Source organism: Oncorhynchus mykiss, chromosome 14 (assembly GCF_057628025.1).
Source record: "Oncorhynchus mykiss isolate SJ-2025 chromosome 14, ASM5762802v1, whole genome shotgun sequence".
Classification (NCBI taxonomy): Eukaryota; Metazoa; Chordata; class Actinopteri; order Salmoniformes; family Salmonidae; genus Oncorhynchus; species Oncorhynchus mykiss.
Window position 1 is genome coordinate 20,786,580 of NC_143035.1, and position 20,187 is coordinate 20,806,766.

General features: G+C 43.8%; 2 protein-coding genes across 15 annotated transcripts in view; one reads left to right on the forward strand and one right to left on the reverse strand.

The window, feature by feature from the left end:
* The window catches only part of elf1 (E74 like ETS transcription factor 1), an 80,169-nt gene extending 71,588 nt beyond the window's left edge, over positions 1–8,581 (forward strand). For all 14 annotated transcript variants that reach the window (XM_090198566.1, XM_021561490.3, XM_090198567.1 and 11 more), the window contains 4 exons: positions 554–637; positions 1,491–1,683; positions 2,873–3,238; positions 3,771–8,581. In XM_090198566.1, coding sequence (XP_090054692.1) covers positions 554–637; positions 1,491–1,683; positions 2,873–3,238; positions 3,771–4,560 — 1,433 coding nt within the window. In that variant the 3' untranslated portion in view covers positions 4,561–8,581. The remainder of the gene's footprint in view (positions 1–553; positions 638–1,490; positions 1,684–2,872; positions 3,239–3,770) is intronic.
* A 5,672-nt stretch (positions 8,582–14,253) lies between these two features.
* The window catches only part of tnmd (tenomodulin), a 92,724-nt gene continuing 86,790 nt past the window's right edge, over positions 14,254–20,187 (reverse strand). Inside the window, exon 7 of the mRNA XM_021561493.3 lies at positions 14,254–15,632. Within this exon, the coding sequence (XP_021417168.3) occupies positions 15,423–15,632 (210 nt within the window). The 3' untranslated portion in view covers positions 14,254–15,422. The remainder of the gene's footprint in view (positions 15,633–20,187) is intronic.

Genomic DNA, 20,187 nt, shown 5'->3' on the forward strand with positions numbered 1-20,187 from the left:
TTAACCATAGCTTACAGCCTTATTAACCATAGCTTATAGCCTTATTAACCATAGCTTAAAGCCTTATTAACCATAGCTTAAAGCCTTATTAACCATAGCTTACAGCCTTATTAACCATAGCTTATAGCCTTATTAACCATAGCTTGAAGCCTTATTAACCATAGCTTATAGCCTTATTAACCATAGCTTATAGCCTTATTAACCATAGCTTAAAGCCTTATTAACCATAGCTTATAGCCTTATTAACCATAGCTTACAGCCTTATTAACCATAGCTTATAGCCTTATTAACCATAGCTTATAGCCTTATTAACCATAGCTTATAGCCTTATTAACCATAGCTTAAAGCCTTATTAACCATAGCTTATAGCCTTATTAACCATAGCTTACAGCCTTATTAACCATAGTTTGTAACCTTATTAACCTTAGCTTATAGCATTAATATTAGCAAATTGTTCATAATACAGTGCTGACATTTTTATTTATTTAGTCAATAACAGGGATGTGGTTAATTGGGTGTCACAGTGTTGACCTTTACCCTTTTCCTGTCTTAGTGCGCAAGCCTCGGCCGGTGCGCCCCTGCTCCCCCATTACCACTCCCAACCTACCACTCAAGAAGAAGAGCAAGGAGGGCAAAGGTGAGCGTTCATCTCAACCAGTTCACCTCTCAAAAAAAAGCCAATCAAAATCAAGGTCTCCCCTGGGCCCTTCTCAATCAGCTTGCTTCTTGAAAAAATAGCCAATCGAAATCAAGTTCTCTCCTGGGCCCTTCTCAATCAGTTTGTTTATTGAAAAAACAGGCAATTGAAATCAAGGTATCTCCTGGTTCCTTCTGTAAGCTACTGTGCATGTTTCTGCTTGTAGAGTGGTGCAATCAGCAACCGGCAACCAGCAGCCCAGCCCCTGTAGTCCAGTTGGGTTGGACCTCAGCTTGCTAATTGACGAGCTGCTCTCAACGTGCTGTGTTTCACAGGGAAATAAGTGATTGCGCGCTGGAGGGTACATTGATGAACTACTGATAAAACCCTTTTCCCCTCTCCTTGTGTGTTCCCTTCCACGTCACATAGAGATAGGGAGAGGGGGTTGGTTCAGCCGCACACATATACATTATGTTGTCACGGTGGCTGCTGGAGGGGTTGCTGTTTTTAACTAATTCTGGCCTAACTGTTTCTCAAACAAGAGTCATCTACTGCCAGAGCCCCATCCAATGCATTTATTTTCCAAGCCTAGGTACACACTGTACATAGCAGACGAGTACAGCACATGTATTTATTTAGGTTATGAGGAGGGAAAACTGCAATTACATCTCTGCCTTCCGTTTAAGTAAAATCTGCAGTGCTAAATGAGTTATGGACAGGTGTAGCAGAACTACAGGCTCACATATACTGTATTAGACTCATATGTACTGTATTATACTCACACATACTCTATTAGACTGACATTTACTGTATTAGTTCAAACTGTGAATTGCTCCTTTCTCCCCCTATGTAGGGAACACCATCTACCTATGGGAGTTTCTCCTGGCCCTGTTGCAGGACAAGAACACCTGTCCCAAGTACATCAAGTGGACACAGAGGGAGAAGGGCATCTTTAAGCTGGTGGACTCCAAGGCCGTGTCCAAACTGTGGGGCAAACACAAGAACAAACCTGACATGAACTATGAAACCATGGGCAGGGCACTCAGGTGAGAGGAAGGACACACATGGCGTTGGCCTACATCACAGACATCACAGACATCTCAGACATCACAGACATACAGTTACGAAGGCTATCATGCTAAAATGTCTGTGGCCCTGTTGCAGTAAAGAGCTAAATGTCTGTGGCCCTGTTGCAGTAAATAGTTAAATGTCTGTGGCCCTGTTGCAGTAAATAGTTAAATGTCTGTGGCCCTGTTGCAGTAAATAGTTAAATGTCTGTGGCCCTGTTGCAGTAAATAGTTAAATGTCTGTGGCCCTGTTGCAGTAAATACCTAAATGTCTGTGGCCCTGTTGCAGTAAATAGCTAAATGTCTGTGGCCCTGTTGCAGTAAATAGCTAAATGTCTGTGGCCCTGTTGCAGTAAATAGTTAATTGTCTGTGGCCCTGTTGCAGTAAATAGCTACATGTCTGTGGCCCTGTTGCAGTAAATAGCTAAATGTCTGTGGCCCTGTTGCAGTAAATAGCTAAATGTCTGTGGCCCTGTTGCAGTAAATAGCTAAATGTCTGTGGCCCTGTTGCAGTAAATAGCTAAATGTCTGTGGCCCTGTTGCAGTAAATAGTTAATTGTCTGTGGCCCTGTTGCAATAAATAGCTACATGTCTGTGGCCCTGTTGCAGTAAATAGCTAAATGTCTGTGGCCCTGTTGCAGTAAATAGCTAAATGTCTGTGGCCCTGTTGCAGTAAATAGCTAAATGGAAAGTGGCCCTGTTGAAGTAAATAGCGAAATGGAAAGTGGAGTAGGTGCTTCTAGATGGCATAGACAACAAACTGCAGTATGTTGTGTTGTACCGACATCCCCTTCTCCTCTTGAAGGCAGTATTATAACATCAGTGTCTGTTATGAAACATAACTGAGAAAAATATTGAATACAGCGAGCAAGGCACTCAGACCCCAGACATCCTTTGTACCAGGAGTTTAAGTCACGTCTCGCAGGTCAACATTATCAAGGACCAAGGCATAAAATAAATATTCACTGACACTTTATTCAAAGTGGACCTTATTCAAGCCACGGTCATGATCATTCAAGACGCAGGCTAGCAGGGTAGAAAGGAAAGTTCTCCATTGAAGTCAATGGTGAAAAGTGCTGAAACTTTCCTCAAGTCTCTTTCTGTTTGTAATGTTACTTCATGTTTATTCAATGCCACAAACATCTTACCTTACCTGTCCCTACCTAAGGTATTACTACCAGCGTGGTATCCTGGCTAAGGTGGAGGGTCAGCGGCTGGTCTACCAGTTTAAAGACATGCCTCCCGACCTAGTGGTGATTGACGACGAGGACCCATGCCCCGACCTCACATCTGGCTACGGGGGCCACCGCCCCAGCCACCACGGCCGGGGAGGCTCCAGAGGGGGGCAGGGTAAAATCCATGCCCATGGGCACCGTCCTATATCGGTAAAACAAGTGAAGAGAGAGCCCATTGATATGGATGGAGGGCTGTATCATGAGGTCAATGGTAAACAGGCAGAACACATGATCCAGACGGTCCACGTGCTGCAGCCCAACCAGAGGGCGGCTGTGCCGGCCTCCACACACACTTTGAGGTGAGAGATAGATACACACACGCACATTCATACATGCACATGCATATCCATACACACACAGATTTTGAAAGCTCATATATAATGCCAATATGAAACATAAAGCTACTTTTATGCCTGAAGATATGTTCTATACTATATTATAAACTGGGTGGTTTGAGCCCTGAATGCTGATTGCCTGAAAGCCATGGTATATCAGACTGTATACCACGGGTATGACAAAACATTTATTTTTACTCTTCTAATTACGTTGTTAACCAGTTTATAATAGCAATAAGGCACCTCAGTGGTTGGTGGTATATGGCAATATAACACAGCTAAGGGCTGTATCCAGGCACGCCGCGTTGCATATTGGCCATATACAACACCCCCTCTGGCTTTATTGCTTAACTATATCATACTAGGATAGTGTTCTATTAAAAGTGTGTCTGAACCTGACTGTAAAGCACTTTGTGTCAACTGCTGATATAGAAAGGGTTTTATAAAATACATTTAATTGGTTGATTGATTGATCTGATCTCCTCTCTCTCCTCAGGACCATCAACATGCCTAACTCCGTCCCCATGGTCCTGACGTCTTCTGGCCAGCTGCAGCCCCTCCTGTCCAACGGTGACTCGTCCAGCCACTCCTCCCAGCCCAGGGTCATCCTCCACACCGTCCCTTCTACCACGGCGGGGGGCAAGGATGTCCTCACCATCCAGACGGCCTCCCTGGCCACTGGGATGGGCAGCCTCCAGGATCACCACCAGCACCCCCAGTTCCTTGTCACCAGCCTGGGCTCCACTACCACCACAGGGGTCCTCAGCTCCACCACTGCCTCCCTCAACGGCCTTCCCCGCATGGTCACTCTCAACACGGCCACCGGTCAGACCATGGTGGCCCAGCAGCCGGGGACCGTCATTGCTACGGTCCTCAAGTCCTCCAGCGGTGGCGAGCTCCTCCATGGCCTGCACGGCATCAAGGAGGAGATGCTGGACCCCTACTACCTGCAGTCATTGGTTAATGGAGACCCGTCGTTTGGCAAGGAGGAGATGGAGGCAGGGGAAGCAGAGCTCACCTACAGGACTGTGATCATTGGGAAGAACCAAAGCCTTGGACCGAACCAGGGGGAGACTGGAAGCGAGTCTCCAGTGAACGGATACTTTTCCCAGGGAAGCAGCCCCAGTGAGGGCCTGACCCCCGTGGAGGAGCTAGAGGTGCGCGGGGAGATGGCCCTGCAACCGGAGCACATGGTGGGGGTCAAGGGGCTCCAGGAGCTGCCAGAGATCACTGTCCACCTCCCAGCCTCCTTCATCCAGATCAAGGCAGAACCCACAGAGGTCTAGTAGACCATAAGCTGACCTTTATTGTCACGAGTCTTGTCCTGGAGGCAGAACTGAGTGATTTCCACTAGATGGTCCAGCTGAAAAGTCAAAATTGTCTCTATCGTAAAAATTAAGAAAGACAAAAATGAGCTTTTTGATCTTAATTTAGGGTTAGGCATTAGGATTAGCAGTGTGGTTAAGATTAGGTTTTTTATTTTACCTTTATTTGAACAGGGAGTCACCATTGAGACCAGGGTTTCTTTCACAAGGGAGCCATGCACATACTATTCATAAGACAAAATTGAATTGAAATCAGATACAATGTAAAACAAACTAAAATACAGCACAACACAAATATTCTTACATTCATTAGTAAGAAGTTTACCAATTAGTATTTGCAATTGCCTGAGCGGCAGTACAACATCCAATTGTAATGTATTGTAAAATTGGTTCCAGCAATGAGGTGTATTAAAACTAAAAGAGGATTTACTTAGTTCTGTGGAGACCACAAGGAACCTCAAGAGTTTGGTATCTCCTGATTTTATACTTTATATCATGTTTTATACTAACAACAACTAACAACGAAGTGAGATAAGTTGGAAGCTTGTGTAGTAGAGCTTTGTAAACAATACGGGAGTAATGAAGTGATATATGGGACGTTAATGAGGACCAGACAACCTTTTGATACAGGATGCAGTGATGAGAAATAAAACTGTCACCTATGGAGAACCATCCAATGGATAACTGTAGTCCATCAGGTTAAGGTTAGGTTTAAAATCTGATTTTACGACTTTGTGGCTGTTCCAGCTAGTGCCCACTCTGCAGAGCTGCCTCCAGGGCAAGATTAATGACAATAAATGCCAACCTGCTAATAGGCCTGGACTCTCCATCAAAGTTGGACTATGAAATCAACATAAAGAAAGACTACCCAAAGGGCAATTCCACCACTTTTCAACCTCATTTTCATTGTCTCCAGCACAATACCATTGTCTACATATGTGAAAATGGCGCATTTGTACGTTTTGTCGAAACATATATAAAGTTAAAAAGTTCTACCCAACATCATCAAAAGTTAACACATTTAGGACCTTTCTTCTTATCTTTTTAACCACAGATCATAGAAACACGCTGTTTTCACATATGTAGACACTGGTATGGTGCTGGAGATAATGAATATGAGGTTGAAAAATGGTGCAATTGCTTTTTAACAAAGTTTCCTTGTTCTTATCCCGTTGATAATCTTATTTTGAAAAGCGATGGATTTTTAAATGTGGAGCGACAGAGACCAAACGTTGGCCCCCGCAGGATGTTTTTGCTTACTCACTGTTGTGATCCCGTGCCCAAATTTCAACATCAAGGGATTGTTTTGTGATGTGTTGTTGAAGGCTCCATAGTTCGAAAGGCCCTCACTCGGATCAATCTACCTACCTACCTTGCTACTGTCAGTAAACCCGCCCCCTTCCCAAACCTGTCCCCGCCAGGAGAACAGCCATTGGATAACCAGGGATCTACCCCACCACATGTGCCAGTTAGATTAGTAAATGTTCTACCTACCAGTACATCTCATCAGACTTGTGTCAATGCTAACAGACAAAAACAGCAAACCAAAAACAGGAGATGGGAACTCGTGTGGGAGAATGCAATGAAATCAGACTTGATGAGCAGAAAATGTGTCATTTCTACATGCCGTCTCCACTTTTTTTTTAAGGAAGAATGACGGAAACGCACCTTACTGACCTTTAATGGAAGAGTGCCTTATACGTAAAGGTAAAACAGTTCAAACTCTTGACTGGAAAAGTCTGAGGGGGGGAAAATGACGGTTCAGATTGTTTTGACTCAAACGATTGTGACTTATCCGGAGTTTCCTCCATATCCCCCATATTATAAGTTGTCGATAAGGTGTGCTTTCCCCTCCATTACTCATCGCCTTACAGCAATGTGTTACTATGGAAATGGGCATTTCCTGTCCCCTTGGACAGTCCAATCACAAACCTGTTTGTATATAGCTGCAGACTTGATGCAGGGAGAGAGAGAGAGAGAGAGCGAGAGAAAATACGGAGGAAAAATAAAATAGATTTTACTAGCCTCCTATCTTCCCATTAAGGCCTTTAATCCTGTTTATATGAAATGGAATATATATAAATATATATAAAGTAATAATATACTATTGAGATTCAATTTAAGGCCACAAATGTATTTATTTTGTGAATTTCTAAATTCTGTATAAAAAGGCACATTTGTTTGTTATTTACATATGGAAAACACGAGGGATAATATACAAAGTATATGAAATCAAATAACAGGAAGCTCATTTGTCGGTGAATTTTTTTTCCAAAAAGCTGATATGTTTTTTTTAAGCATTCCTTATAATCAGCGCAGCATTGATGATGATACTTCCTCTGTTTTGGACTCAAAGTGGTTTGCCCCGACGCAAATGATGGTCTCTATAAACATCTCTGTCCTGTGTCATTTAAACATTGTGTTGTATGTGCTTTGGTTCTTCTTCCCTTTGTACAGCGGACACAACCTCTAGCCTTATTCAACAGTCAAGCAGTAGAGATCAGTTGGATAGATTCACACACCCCTGTCCAGTTAATTTGGTAATTTGGTCTCAATCAGGTCCTCTGTGACCTCTCCTATTTTGTGACGCAAATTGTGACTCAACACTGGTGTTTTCCTCCCTACTTCTATGCATTTACAATTCTGGTGCTCCGCTCCTAGCTCTTGGTCTTTGGTCAGACTGGTGTCTGTGCTCTTTTTATTGGGTGTCCCAGTTTTGTTAGGGACCTGAGACGTCAAGGTCTCTGAATGGCCATGATAGCCTGCAGATGCTAGTGTAAGTAAACCAATATTTATCTTGAGCGCTACCATGGCTAAATTACTTGTATTTTTTTCACTTGAGCTGGAGTGAGCAACAGACCATCTGAACTCTTGCTCAGCATCTGAGGACAAGCTTTAATGCTAATTTCAGGAGAAATGGAGAGTCTGGGACGTGACTTCCGCTTTTGGACATTAACACGGTGACACTCCATCTTAACTCCTCCACATTTACGGATTTGTGTCAACAGTGCAGAAGAGAACCTCCCATCATTTTTTCCCTCCTCAACAGGTCCAGAAAGAAACGTCGCTCAGGCATTTATTTTACGCCTGCTTCATTAGGTTATGCTACTTTAGGTTATGCTACTTTTTAGAACTTGTGCCCAGGCATCAGTCTTATGTCAACCAAAGGGCTCTCTGTGTTGACAATCTGAATGTTGTACAGTACAAAGTTATGAAAAGTTGTGACAATCAATGCTCTCTAGGGTTACAAAAAGTACCAAAACAGTCTTTGGTGTTGATAATTGACTGCAATGAACTCTGTGGGTGGGGTTGACTGGATTTTCCTGCTTACAGACGCTTATGTTGTATATACAGGTATTTTCCTTTTTAAGCACTGTTGTATGTGAGATGTTGGCGTCTGTCCGCGCTGTCTGTCCGATCATTACGTTTTCCTTTGTCTTGGGTTTTCTGTGGTTTCCTCCTATGCTGAAACTAGATTAGATTTTTTTTAAGAAAGAATATTTAGGCCCAGTGCAGTCAAAGCGTTATTTTCCTGTGTTTTATATATATTTCCACACTATGTGGTTGGAATAATACTGTGAAATTTTGAAAATGATGATAATGCCCTTTTAGTGTAAGAGGTGTTTGAAAAGACCACCTGAAATTTCTGCCTGTTATGGTGGGATAGAGTTTCGGCCTGCCTGATAACATCACCAGACAGTAAATTAGTTAATAGACCAATAAGCAAGAGTTCCAATCCTCTCTGCCAATAACAGCTAGTTTTCAGTTTTCCCCTCCCCATTCAGGACACTCCCAGACAGTCCTATCAAAATTATTGCTTGAGAAATTGCTCTTTGCTAAGAATCTCTTTCTATTTCTTTTTGACCATTGTAATTGAAAACAATCCCAGTAAGGTACTTAAATGTTACCCAGAAATGATTTGATGTTGAGATGAAAACGACTGCAATGGACCTTTTTAATAATAAAACACATTTTGCTTATATTCCGCTTCAGTGTTTACTCAATATACACTGAGTATACTAAACATTAGGAACACCTTCCTAATTGAGTTGCCCCCCCCCTTTCCCCTCAGAACAGTCTCAATTCATCGGGGCATGGACTCTACAAGGTGTCAAAAGTGTTCCACTGGGATGCTGGCCCATGTTGACTGCAATGCTTCCCTCAGTTGTGTCAAGTTGGCTGAAGTCCTTTGGGTGGTGGACCATTCTTGATTCACACGGGAAATTGTTGAGTGTGAAAAACCCAGCAGCATTGCAGTTCTTGACAGAAGTTGGTGTGCCTGGCACGTACTACCATACCCCGTTCAAAGGCACTTAAATCTTTTGTCTTGCCCATTCACCCTCTGAATGGCACTCATACACAATCCATGTCTCTTTTTAAAATTATTCTCCACCCCTTTATCTACACTGATCGAATTGGATTTAACAAATTACATCAATAAGGGATCATAGCTTTCACCTGGATTCACCTGGTTAGTCTATGTCATGGAAAGAGTAATGTTTTGTATACTCAGTGTAATAGCCTGGAATCCAAACTGATTCCGCTACTTTTAACATCAGTCCGGCATTCAGTCTGGTTTAACCAGGCTATCAATATGACATGAAACAATATTATAGCTTTGCATTCAAACTGATGCACACGTTTTTTTCAGTCTGGTTTAACCAGGTTGTCAATATGATATAAGACAATTAAAATAGTGTGGGCAGGCTGTTTTGAAAACTAGGACTGACTGATAAAATAATTATACTTTTACCTTGTCTCCTCTTTGATGAGCGTATTAACACACTCTTTCACACAAGACCAAATCAAACAGATGTCGGTGTGCTGCTCTCAGTATATCTTCCTCCACGGTCTGTCCCCATGCCAGGCTCAAACCAGTGATCCTCTGCTCACAAACACACATAACCGTCCTCCCTGACAACATACCAACCGATTGAGCTATACCAAAGGTACCAATTGGATAGGTCCATCGGCTATAGTTCAAGCTCTAGTCCTTTACTCCGTAACACATCGTGCCTAAAGAGGGCTCTGATGAGGGTCAGGATGTTTCCAGCCATATGTCCTTCTTCCACGTCTGTTGCTGTAAAAACAACAGAAAACTGTGGGCCTGCTAGTCCTACTGCAGCGGGGAAAAAACGACAGCAACGACTACAATATGTCTACATGAAACAAACTGGCAACAATTGAGATTTGAGCAAGAATAAGCTGTTCATTGGTGCAACTGACGCTACGAATCGTGCTCAGGAGACAGACAGACAAACCAGTCTGTTCTAGATAATAGCAGAAGCAGCTGTGCTGCTGGTTTCTAAAGGGCTACTTATGGGCTTTTATTGTACACATAATGGTATTGAAGTAGCTCCAAGCTTTGAAGTTAGAGAGCAATATTGCTGTGTACAATCTGCAACATGGGATTTGAAGAACAGGAGAAGAAAAGGCATTTCTACTGGAATGAAGCCTTTAGCAGGCCAAAGAGACTGATTGGACCGTACCTCGGAGTCGTCTTCCAGTTGCCGTAGGCAGATTAATACATTAGTCCAGTCGTGCTGGGGGACAGTGGAGGCTGTTGTCACTGCTGTGACCTACTGTACGGAGCAGCCTGAGCAGTGGGTTGAGAGTAGGGGAGAAGGGAAGGGAGGGGGGTGTACATTGGCTGGGATTGAGTGAGCCTCGGGTGGGGGTCTGCTGAGAGAGCTGACAGATGGGTTTGGCTGCAGTACACAACCCCCCCCCCCCCCCAACACTCCATGCACGACACCCACCCCTCTCCCCACACAGCTGCGGACCACACACTCCTGCAACGCCATAGGGTTACCACACCAAACAACACAGAAAAACTGCCACAATACCACTTCCTGTCACCAACAATGACTGCATAAGCCTTCGCCGATGGACCTTTGTCCTTGTCCATATCGATGTAATATTTCAAAACCGTCTCCATTTTTGTTTCATGCTGTATCACGCAGTGAGATGCTAACTACCTTTTCACTCCACCTGAATAGACCTGTGGTGTCTGGACTTTAAAGCCAGCAAGATGCTAGTGGGATTATAAAGCTAATGAAAGACGAGCTTCTGTGTGTGTGTGTGTGTGTGCGTGCGTGCGCGGCAGTGAGTCAGCGAGCCCGGAGAGAAAGCCAGGCAGCCCAGTCCATCCGGAACCTGGGAGGGGAGAGGTCTATTTCCTGCGTCGCCTGCAGCCAGTGACACAGTGTGAGACGACCTAGCTCGCGCTAGTGAGTGTTTACTGCCGTGCCGCTCCACATGCCTCTCTCACGCAGAGCGAGGAGCTGTTGAAGGATGACGGCTGACACGGTAGAGCCTCCAGCCTGTGTCGGGAACCATGGCGGAGAGATTATTCAAACATCAGGCCTTCAGTGCATCATGGACCATGTACACTGACCCCACAACACAGCCTAAGCATAATAGCGTTTGTCTGTTGTCTCATGGCCTAGCAGTACTACTGCCATGCACTGTGCTCTGCCTAGCAACCCACCTCAACTGTAATTTGACCATCTGAGTGACCACTGGGCTCTGAATATATTAAAAGATTTTCAAAGGAGAGGCTCTCTCCATAGATGTTGATATGTGCTGTTATTTGAATTTGACAGATGATTCAAAGTTTGAGTTAGAAATAGCAAAGAAAGGCATTTACGTACTCAAGCTGACAAGTTAAACCTTAAAGCATAGGGCCCCTGCAGGTAATCATAACGCGACACTGGTGGAGATCAGTCTCAAAATGGCCATTCTGTCATGAGACCACAAGATGGCAGTAGCAATACATCTGTAACACTATCCACCTGACAAGCCAAATATGTCTCTCCCCTCACTCATAGAAGGGTAAATGACACTGCAGTTTTGATGTGGTAACAAAAGTGAATTCACAAGTGTACACTACCGGTCAAAAGTTTTTGAACACCTACTCATTCAAGGGTTTTTCTTTATATATTTTTTTTACTGTTTTCTACTTTGTAGAATAATAGTGAAGACATCACAACTATAAAATAACACATATGGAATCATGTAGTAACCAAAAAAAGTTAAACAAATCAAAATATATTTTATATTTGAGATTCTTCTTATAGCCACCCTTTGCCTTGATGACAGCTTTGCACACTCTTGGCGTTCTCTCAACCAGCTTCATGAGGTGACAGATGTGCCTTCATAAAAGTTCATGTATTTGAGCCAATCAGTTGTGTTGTGACAAAGTAAGGGGGTATACAGAAGATAGTCCTATTTGGTAAAAGACTGTCCATATTATGGCAAGAACTGCTCAAATAAGCAAAGAAAAATGACAGTCCATCATTACTTTAAGACATGAAGGTCAGTCAATACGGAAAACTTCAAGAACTTTTAGCGGTTCTTCAAGTGCACTCGCAAAAACCATCAAGCGCTATGATGAAATTGGCTCTCATGAGGACCGCCACAGGAAAGGAAGACCCAGAGTTACCTCTGCTGCAGAGGATAAGTTCATTAGAGTTACGAGCCTCAGAAATTGCAGCCCAAATAAATGCTTCACAGAGTTCAAGTAACAGACACATCTCAACATCAACTGTTCAGAGGAGACTGCGTGAATCAGGCCTTCATGGTCCAATTGCTGCAGTATGGATCCTGCAGCACTGTTTCTCTTTTGCACGCCTGCTCTGCTCAACACAATGCTTCCAGGGATTTTTTTCCTAGATGCTGAATAATTGACATGAGGAACGTGGACATGAGGGATTTACCTTTGAAACTACAGATTCTGGTGTTTACTCTGAGTGGGGTCATGGATACAGATTTGAATGTGTAGCTTGTAGTCATCTGGATAGGGTTTGTTGAGGAAAGATACACCTACTCACAAATTGGACAATTCCCATTTCAACATCCACACAACGATTGTCCTCAGTCTCCTAACTATTAAAAAAATGAATTACTCACGAATCGAGTACTAATCAGAATCTATTGCTCTCATGGCATTACAGATGGAGAACAATTGAGATTTAATTCATGGCAAATTTGACAGTTATGGGCCAACTTGATATTGATACACCCACCAATCATTAGTGGGGAAATCATATCAAATCATTGTCTAACAGAACAACTTTCGCCTGTCACCTTTTACCTTCAGAAATCCTCTATTATGAGGGGAGGGGAACAACAGTAGAATACATTATCAGGTGGATATTATACAGATTGACTTCCTTCGTCTCTACTCACTGGCCAAGACTCTCAAGAAGGCGTGAAATGTTCTCAGTAACACAATTGCTGTAATATCTGTATCACATTCCACCGTCAGAGTGAGGTGGAAATTCAAAATTCAAAATTACTCTCAAGGCTCCCATGGGCAATTTACTCTCACAACCACACAATAGCCAAGCCTGAATCTCCTGGGAAACATTGTAGGATTGACAATGCATGAGACCGCTGGTTATCAAACATAATATCCTAATAAGATCAAACATAATACTAGGGCTCAGATAACCTAACCATTTCTATACACAGTCAGTCCATCGTCTGTTTGACTTTCTCTGTCTCTCTGTCTCCCTCTCCTGCTCCCTCTCTCCCTCCCATTCTCTTTCCATCGTTTTGCCATGTCTGTTGCTACAGTATACTGATTGTGTCAGCTTCAATGCACACAGCAGCATGACGTGATAAGGGAAAAATACAGGCAGAACAAAATACATATCAACACAAATTGTATATTATTTTCAGAACCGCCTTGGGGCATGGCGGAGCAGCCTGTCGGCACATTTGAAGTATGTTTGCAATTATTGCATTTGTTAACGCCTGACAATATTTTTACTCGACATGTTGCCCTTGGCCATTGACATTATTGATTTGAAAATACAATGTGTTTGCAGCTTGAACTTCAGTTCTTTACTTCCGCCTGTTAATTAATACATTAACATAAGTAATGAAGTTGAGTTTAGACTTAAGACAGACACAGTCAATTTGCTTATTTTCGCGAAATGTTTGACCTTTTTGAGGTCGATTGTTTTTTTAACCTTCTCTTCTTCTTCTAAATGTAGAGAACCTACAGTATGTTTCATGCAACATTACTGGGAGGGTACATCACTTGGAGGGAGGGTACAGAGAAATTGGATGTACTTCAAACCAACATGAATCAAAGTGAAACCGGCTCTATCTTTTCTCATGTCTTTTTACCTCTTTTGTTGCTTTGGTTAAAGAGCATCTATTTAGGTTTTTTTTCGAGGAAGGATATTAGTAACACTTCTTATGAACAACCTATATGATACATAATAACAACATCTGTTCTAATAACCGTGCTCATAAACATCTATAACTACTTTCATAGAACATTATGAACAGGGTGTATAATGTCTTTTGAAGCAAAGTGGCATATGACTTAATCAATACATTTTGGAGTCAGGACATGTCATAGATTGACCCTCAAAGGTTAATAGATGTGTGAACTGCAGCATTGGACCATTTGAATGTACGGTATTGGACTATTTTCCACCAATGTTGGAATTTCAGCCAGTAGAAACCTGAATATGGCATCCATATTAGGAAGTTCCTCAGTTGTCAGGTGAAACCATTATATTAGTTATCAGACAAAACGTCCTAATATGGATGCCGCATTGCTATAGCAACTTTGAATGCAAATTAAGACTCACAAGGAGTCAGTTCTTTATCTTGATATGAGTAGCATTAGATGTATTTTAGTATCAAAATACATTTTAATTGCATGTAATTGATAATAACTTAAGCATGTCAAGCCATCATACAGTATCTCTTGTGGTTGTAGGCCTATCTATTCCAGTAGAATCACTGTTCAGAGCATGATTACTGTGAGCTATTGAGCAACGGAGAAAAATGTGCAGATTACATTACATAATGGTAATTGAGCTGTGGCATAATTATGTAATTTACAGCCATTACAGTTAAAACAATGCTGCTTAAAATAACAATAATGACTTTACATCAAATAAAGATTGGCAAGTTGAATTAAAAGAATTAAGCATATCTATAGCCGCTGCTTTATTATAATTAGTCGACTCATTCTGATCGTTTTTTTGTTTATATACCTCCTCATCAATACATATATATTTTAAGTTAAACATGCTAATTGTAGTAAACAATAGTCAAAACAGATCATTCACAAAAAATAGGACATATTTTTTTTTTAGTCTAGAAAGGGTTAAATGCTCTTGACAGAGTGAGCAGGCTACAGCACTTCAGTATGTTCTACATAAAATACATTGTTGGTTGTCATAGGCCATAGCAGACGTGGGTTCAAATAGTATTTGTTTTCTTTCAAATACTTTAGCAGTGTTTGTCTTGTGCAAAAGCTCAAAGTATTTGAAAGAAATCAAATACTATTTGAACATAGGTCTGCTCCACACAGCAAGAGAAAGTCGGTTACACGCCACTCATAAAAAAGATTAAGAAGGAAATGAAATGAGAAAGAAATGCAGCACCGTGAGAAACGGCCAAAACTAGCTCTTTAGCTACTGTTACAAATTCTTAAAAAAAGATTTAATACACGTTGAAAGAAAAATTGCACTTCAGCACACCGATGACACATCAAGGCCTTTTAGAGAAATCACCAAGATGCTCCCAAAATTCCCATTTAGACTTTTGAGAGACTGACAGTAGATTTGATTATTTTCAAAGATAATGGGCCTAGGCTGGGTTTACACTCTACCAAGCGTTCACAAAAGCAAAATGTCACTTACTCTTGCTTAGAGTTAATACAAATTCTGGCATGCACTAAAGTCTCTTTGCGGTTGCTGAGACACTAAGCCTACTGCAGTGTAAATACAGCCTTAAATGAATGCACCTGTCATTTGTGCTGAAACATAGTTGAATCCAGTTCCACTATCCAATCAGATCCTCCCAAGCATACGGGCTATCCACCAGTTGCAGGGCATGATGATCTGACAGATGACACGTCCTCCTTGGTAGTAGTAGGGGTAGGGGTTGAACCCCCCCAGAGGCTCGTAGTAGCGCTGGCAGTAGCGGTAACCACGACGACAGTGCTGGCAGCAGTAGCCATGATCATCCAGACGGTTATCCAGCTCAACTCCAATGTCTCTCTGTGAAGGACAAACGGCAAGTCGATGAGAGGAAGGAAAGAAGTTAGGTGCTTTAAAGGACAGGTGATCCACACAAAGGAAGCCAGAGACAGAGATATTGAGTTTAATTTGAAGTATAGATGGGATGGATTGCTTACACCTCACTGGAAAGGTTTATTTTTTCTGTGATAGCTAAATGTTTCTCTTTTTTTTTACTTGATCTTTCTCTGTTCAGTGACGTGTGTGTACTTTAAAGGAAATGCAATTGGTCTCCTTTTCTTTTCCCTGTGAGTGAGTACCAGCTCACTCACACGGAAAAGAAAAGGAGACCAATTGTATTTCCTTTAAAGTACACACACGTCAGGGACACGTCAGGGACAGTCAGACAGCGGATTGGATTGGGTGAATTGATGTCCTCGCTTCGGTTGTGGGTCAGAAAAATATATGTAGAAGCAGCTAAACAGAAGAGAAAGATTAAAATGGATGTCTAAGGAAACAAATGGGCAAAATGTTTCCACCATCGACTGTGACACAGGGATCAAGATAGCATTGGAAAGTTATGTTAGTAGTAGTATTACTCTTAGCTTCACCGTGCTCCATCTCACATCCCAGAGTCCTCGGCTCCTTTCTCCCAGGGCTATCTTCAATCAAAGTGACTCTGACACTGCCGGTTACCGGGATAATTGCACTATTTCTTTCATCTCTGACCTCCCCCCCCCCCCCCCGCAGCGACCCACGCGAGCTGAGTCAAAATGGCCGCCACTCCTCCATTAGAGACTACAAATTAGAGGCTCTCTGTGGGCGCACTCCCCCTGACCTTGACTTTAAGTGGATGGCACATTCCTAAAGCAATTAGCCGAGTAATGATCGCCGAACAAGGATCTTTTTATTTGCTCGTGCCGACTGGGTGTGAATTTATATAAGGGCCAAATGAAAGCCAAACGAAAGGTAAATTGGGTAGAATTAATGGCCCTTGGGTTTTTCCATTGTGCCGGTCGGCCGGGCGCATGCCCTCTCCAGACGGTGGTAGGGCTGAGTGCCATGCCTTTGATCCAGGGAGACTCTGAATTGGGTTCAGAGAAGTGCCAGTTAACTCTCCGCCCCTAGTTGTGGTCGGCGGCAGCAGAAACCCGTCTCAGAGCGGCACAAATACATTCGGCCACGTTTTCAATCTCCTGCAGCGAGTGAATCTGAGTGAATCTTCACAGACAATTCAGCACTGTCTGGTTAAATAGCTTTGATGAAAGAGACCAATTGTCCCCCTTTTGGAATTTACTTCTTGGAGAAGCGGCCATGCAGCTTTGCTTATGAGTCAGTCTTTCGTAACAGCAGAAAAAAATAAAAAATACATCTAATGAGAGGGGGAACTGAAAATGCGAGGTCATTGTTTCACCCCAGTCTTTCAAAGGGCTGGGGCACATAGGAACACGACTTTGACTCTGATTAATCCTCTACAGTAAATTATGGGCAGTGTGGACTGGAGGCTGTTTGGCTTTCCTATAAAGGCAGTATTAGGCACAGGAAATAGTTTACAGGCCACTAAATGGTCTACGGTCTCACAGATGTTGTTGACTCCACTGTTTGTGGCTGGAGTTAAGCTACATTCACCCTCCCAGAATTTTTGGAGCCAGCATATTATAAACACAACAAATAGTGCAGTAGGTAGAATTCAAATCACGAATCAATCATCACAACTGCTGTGACAGATAAACGTACTAACATTACATACTCCTAATACGGAGGACGAACACCTCGGAAAAAAAAAAGGGTGATATTTAAAATGTGTTTTGATTTATGACTCTGACAATGGCTGGTGGGCGATTGCTGATTGATGATGTTAGTCATGTTTAGGGTCATCAGCTGCAAGGCAACAATCTATTATGGAGAAAACACAAAAGCTGTCACTGCAACCGACAATAATCTTATCAGCCGCCTCACAGCTAAAACTGTGATGGTATGAAATCCAAATCCAGAGCTTCAGTTTGGGAAAATTAATGGAAATATATTTATTCAAATGATGGGTGATTACAAAAACAAACAGACAATTGGCATTGTACCTCCGAGACAAATTAATCAGAGGCATCCTTTTTAAAAACGGAGCACGCATATTAATCATTTTGGCTTCAAATTCCCTTCTTCAACAGGATGTGGCGGCGGGTGATTGGAATGGGGCACCGTGGGAAATCTGGGGCCGTCACTCACAAACAAGTGGCATTAACGAAGGGTAAAAGTCATTACCCTCGCGCTCTGTCTGATATCTGACTTGGTCACACACCGAAACGCGTCTCACGCGTAACATCATATCAGAGATTTGATCAGTCTGTCAAGTCAAACTTTCAGTCAGTCATTCAATAATGAGGAAGCGAATCGAGCCGCGACGACTCCTTCAATTTCCACACTACTGAGTGTTATTTTACACACGCTGATTACTGTTCTCCTTGTGGCTTGAAACACACAAGCCTCGTTGCTGTTATTTAATCGTCTATATCAGAGCTGATCATCACAGTCTCTTTGATATTCTATTAAAACACCAGGGACAACATTTCCATTTCATACTGTCACATGACTGTAGGTGTTGGGATTCGTCTTAAATGGAACCCTGTTCCCTATATAGTGCATTACTTTTGAACAGGGCCCATAGGGAATAGGGTGGCATTTAGGACACACCCTAGGTATGAGATGCAGAAGGCACTGCCTTGTACTCCCAGTGCTGGTTGTGTCGTCTTATATCAACCACATTAACTTCATTATGCAGGCAAGGGCAAAACCTGTAATGGTTAAGCCAAGGGGAAGTATAATATGAAATATATTATAAATATGCCACTAAGCTTTTATCCTGAGCGACTTCGATACATTTTTAGTAGGTGTACAGTATGTCGACCTTGGCATCACTAGCACCACACGCCAGGCTCTTACCAACTGTGCCACATAGGCCCAGGAAGTATCTGTGTTTACAGTTTGGCATAGCCTCGTTCAGGGAGGAGAGGAGGTATTTACAGCCTCTGTTCGCCCTCGGTCTCCTGTGAACCATCACTGCCCACTCAGGGAGGACAGGAGGTCTTTACAGCCTCTGTTTACCCTTGGTCTCCAACCTCCACTCATGCCCGGGCATCCTTGTTTTTTTCAATGCTAACCTTGCCTGCCAAAGAGGCCTGGGCATTGTTACAGGGTCACACTATGGCTCAACCCAATCACCCAACCTCCAACCTGTCACGTTCTGAACTTAGCTTGTTTGTTTTTGTCTTTGTTTTAGTATGGTCAGGGCGTGAGTTGGGGTGGGCAGTCTATGTTTGCTTTTCTATGTTGGTTTTTGAGTTCGGCCTAGTATGGTTCTCAATCAGAGGCAGCTGTCAATTGTTGTCCCTGATTGAGAATCATACTTAGGTAGCCTGGGTTTCACTTTTGGTTTGGGGGTGTTTGTTTCCGTGTGAGTGTTTGGGCCACACGGTACTGTTTCGGTTTTGTAAATTCACGTTGTCATTTATTGTTTAGTGTTCTGAGTTTTAATGAAACATCATCATGAACACTTACCACGCTGCGCTTTGGTCCTCCTCTCTTTCTCCCTACGACATCCATGACAGAAACACCCACCAAGAAAGGACCAAGCAGTATGGTAACTAACGGGCAGCAGCAGCGGCCGGAATCGCAGAACTCCTGGACATGGGAGGAGATTCTGGACGGCAAGGGACCATGGGCACAAGCTGGAGAGTATCGCCGACCCAAGGCTGAGCTGGAGGCAGTGAAAACCGAGAGGCGGCGTTATGAGAAGGCAGCACGGCAGCGCGGCTGGAAGCCCGAGAGGCAGCCCCAAAAATGTATTGGGGGAGGCACACGGGGAGTGTGGCGAAGTCAGGTAGGAGACCTGCGCCAACTTCCCGTGCTTACTGTGGAGCGCACAGTGTCCCCGGTGCGCATGCTTAGCCCGGTGGGCTACATCCCAGCTCCCCGTATCGCCGGGCTAGAGTGTGCATCGAGCCAGGTGCCATGACCGGCGTACATGGCACCAGCCTTACGCATGGTGTCCCCGGTTCGCCTGCACAGCCCAGTGCGGGCTATTCCACCTCGCCGCACTGGCCTGGCTACGGGGAGCATTCAACCAGGTAAGGTTGGGCAGGCTCGGTGCTCAAGAGCTCCAGTGCGCCTTCACGGTCCGGTCTATCCGGTGCCACCTCCACGCACCAGCCCTCTGGTGGCAGCCCCCTGCACCAGGCTGTCTCTCCGTCTTCTCCCTACAGGTGCTCCCGCCTGTCCAGCGCTGCCAGAGCCTTCCTCCTGCCCAGCGCTGCCAGAGTCTCCCGTCTGTCCTGAGCCGCCAGAGTCTCCCGCCTGTCCGGCGCTACCGCAGCCTCCCGCCTGTCCGGCGCTGCCGGAATCTCCCATCCATTCGGCGTGGGTCCCCAGTCCAAGGTCGGTGGCGAGGGTCGCCGCTCTAAAGAGGCCACGGAGGCGGGCTAAGAGGCACAAAATAACTATGGTGAAGTGGGGTCCACGTCCCGCACCAGAGCCGCCACCGCGGACAGACGCCCACCCAGACCCTCCCCTATAGGTTCAGGTTTTGCGGCCGGAGTCCGCACCT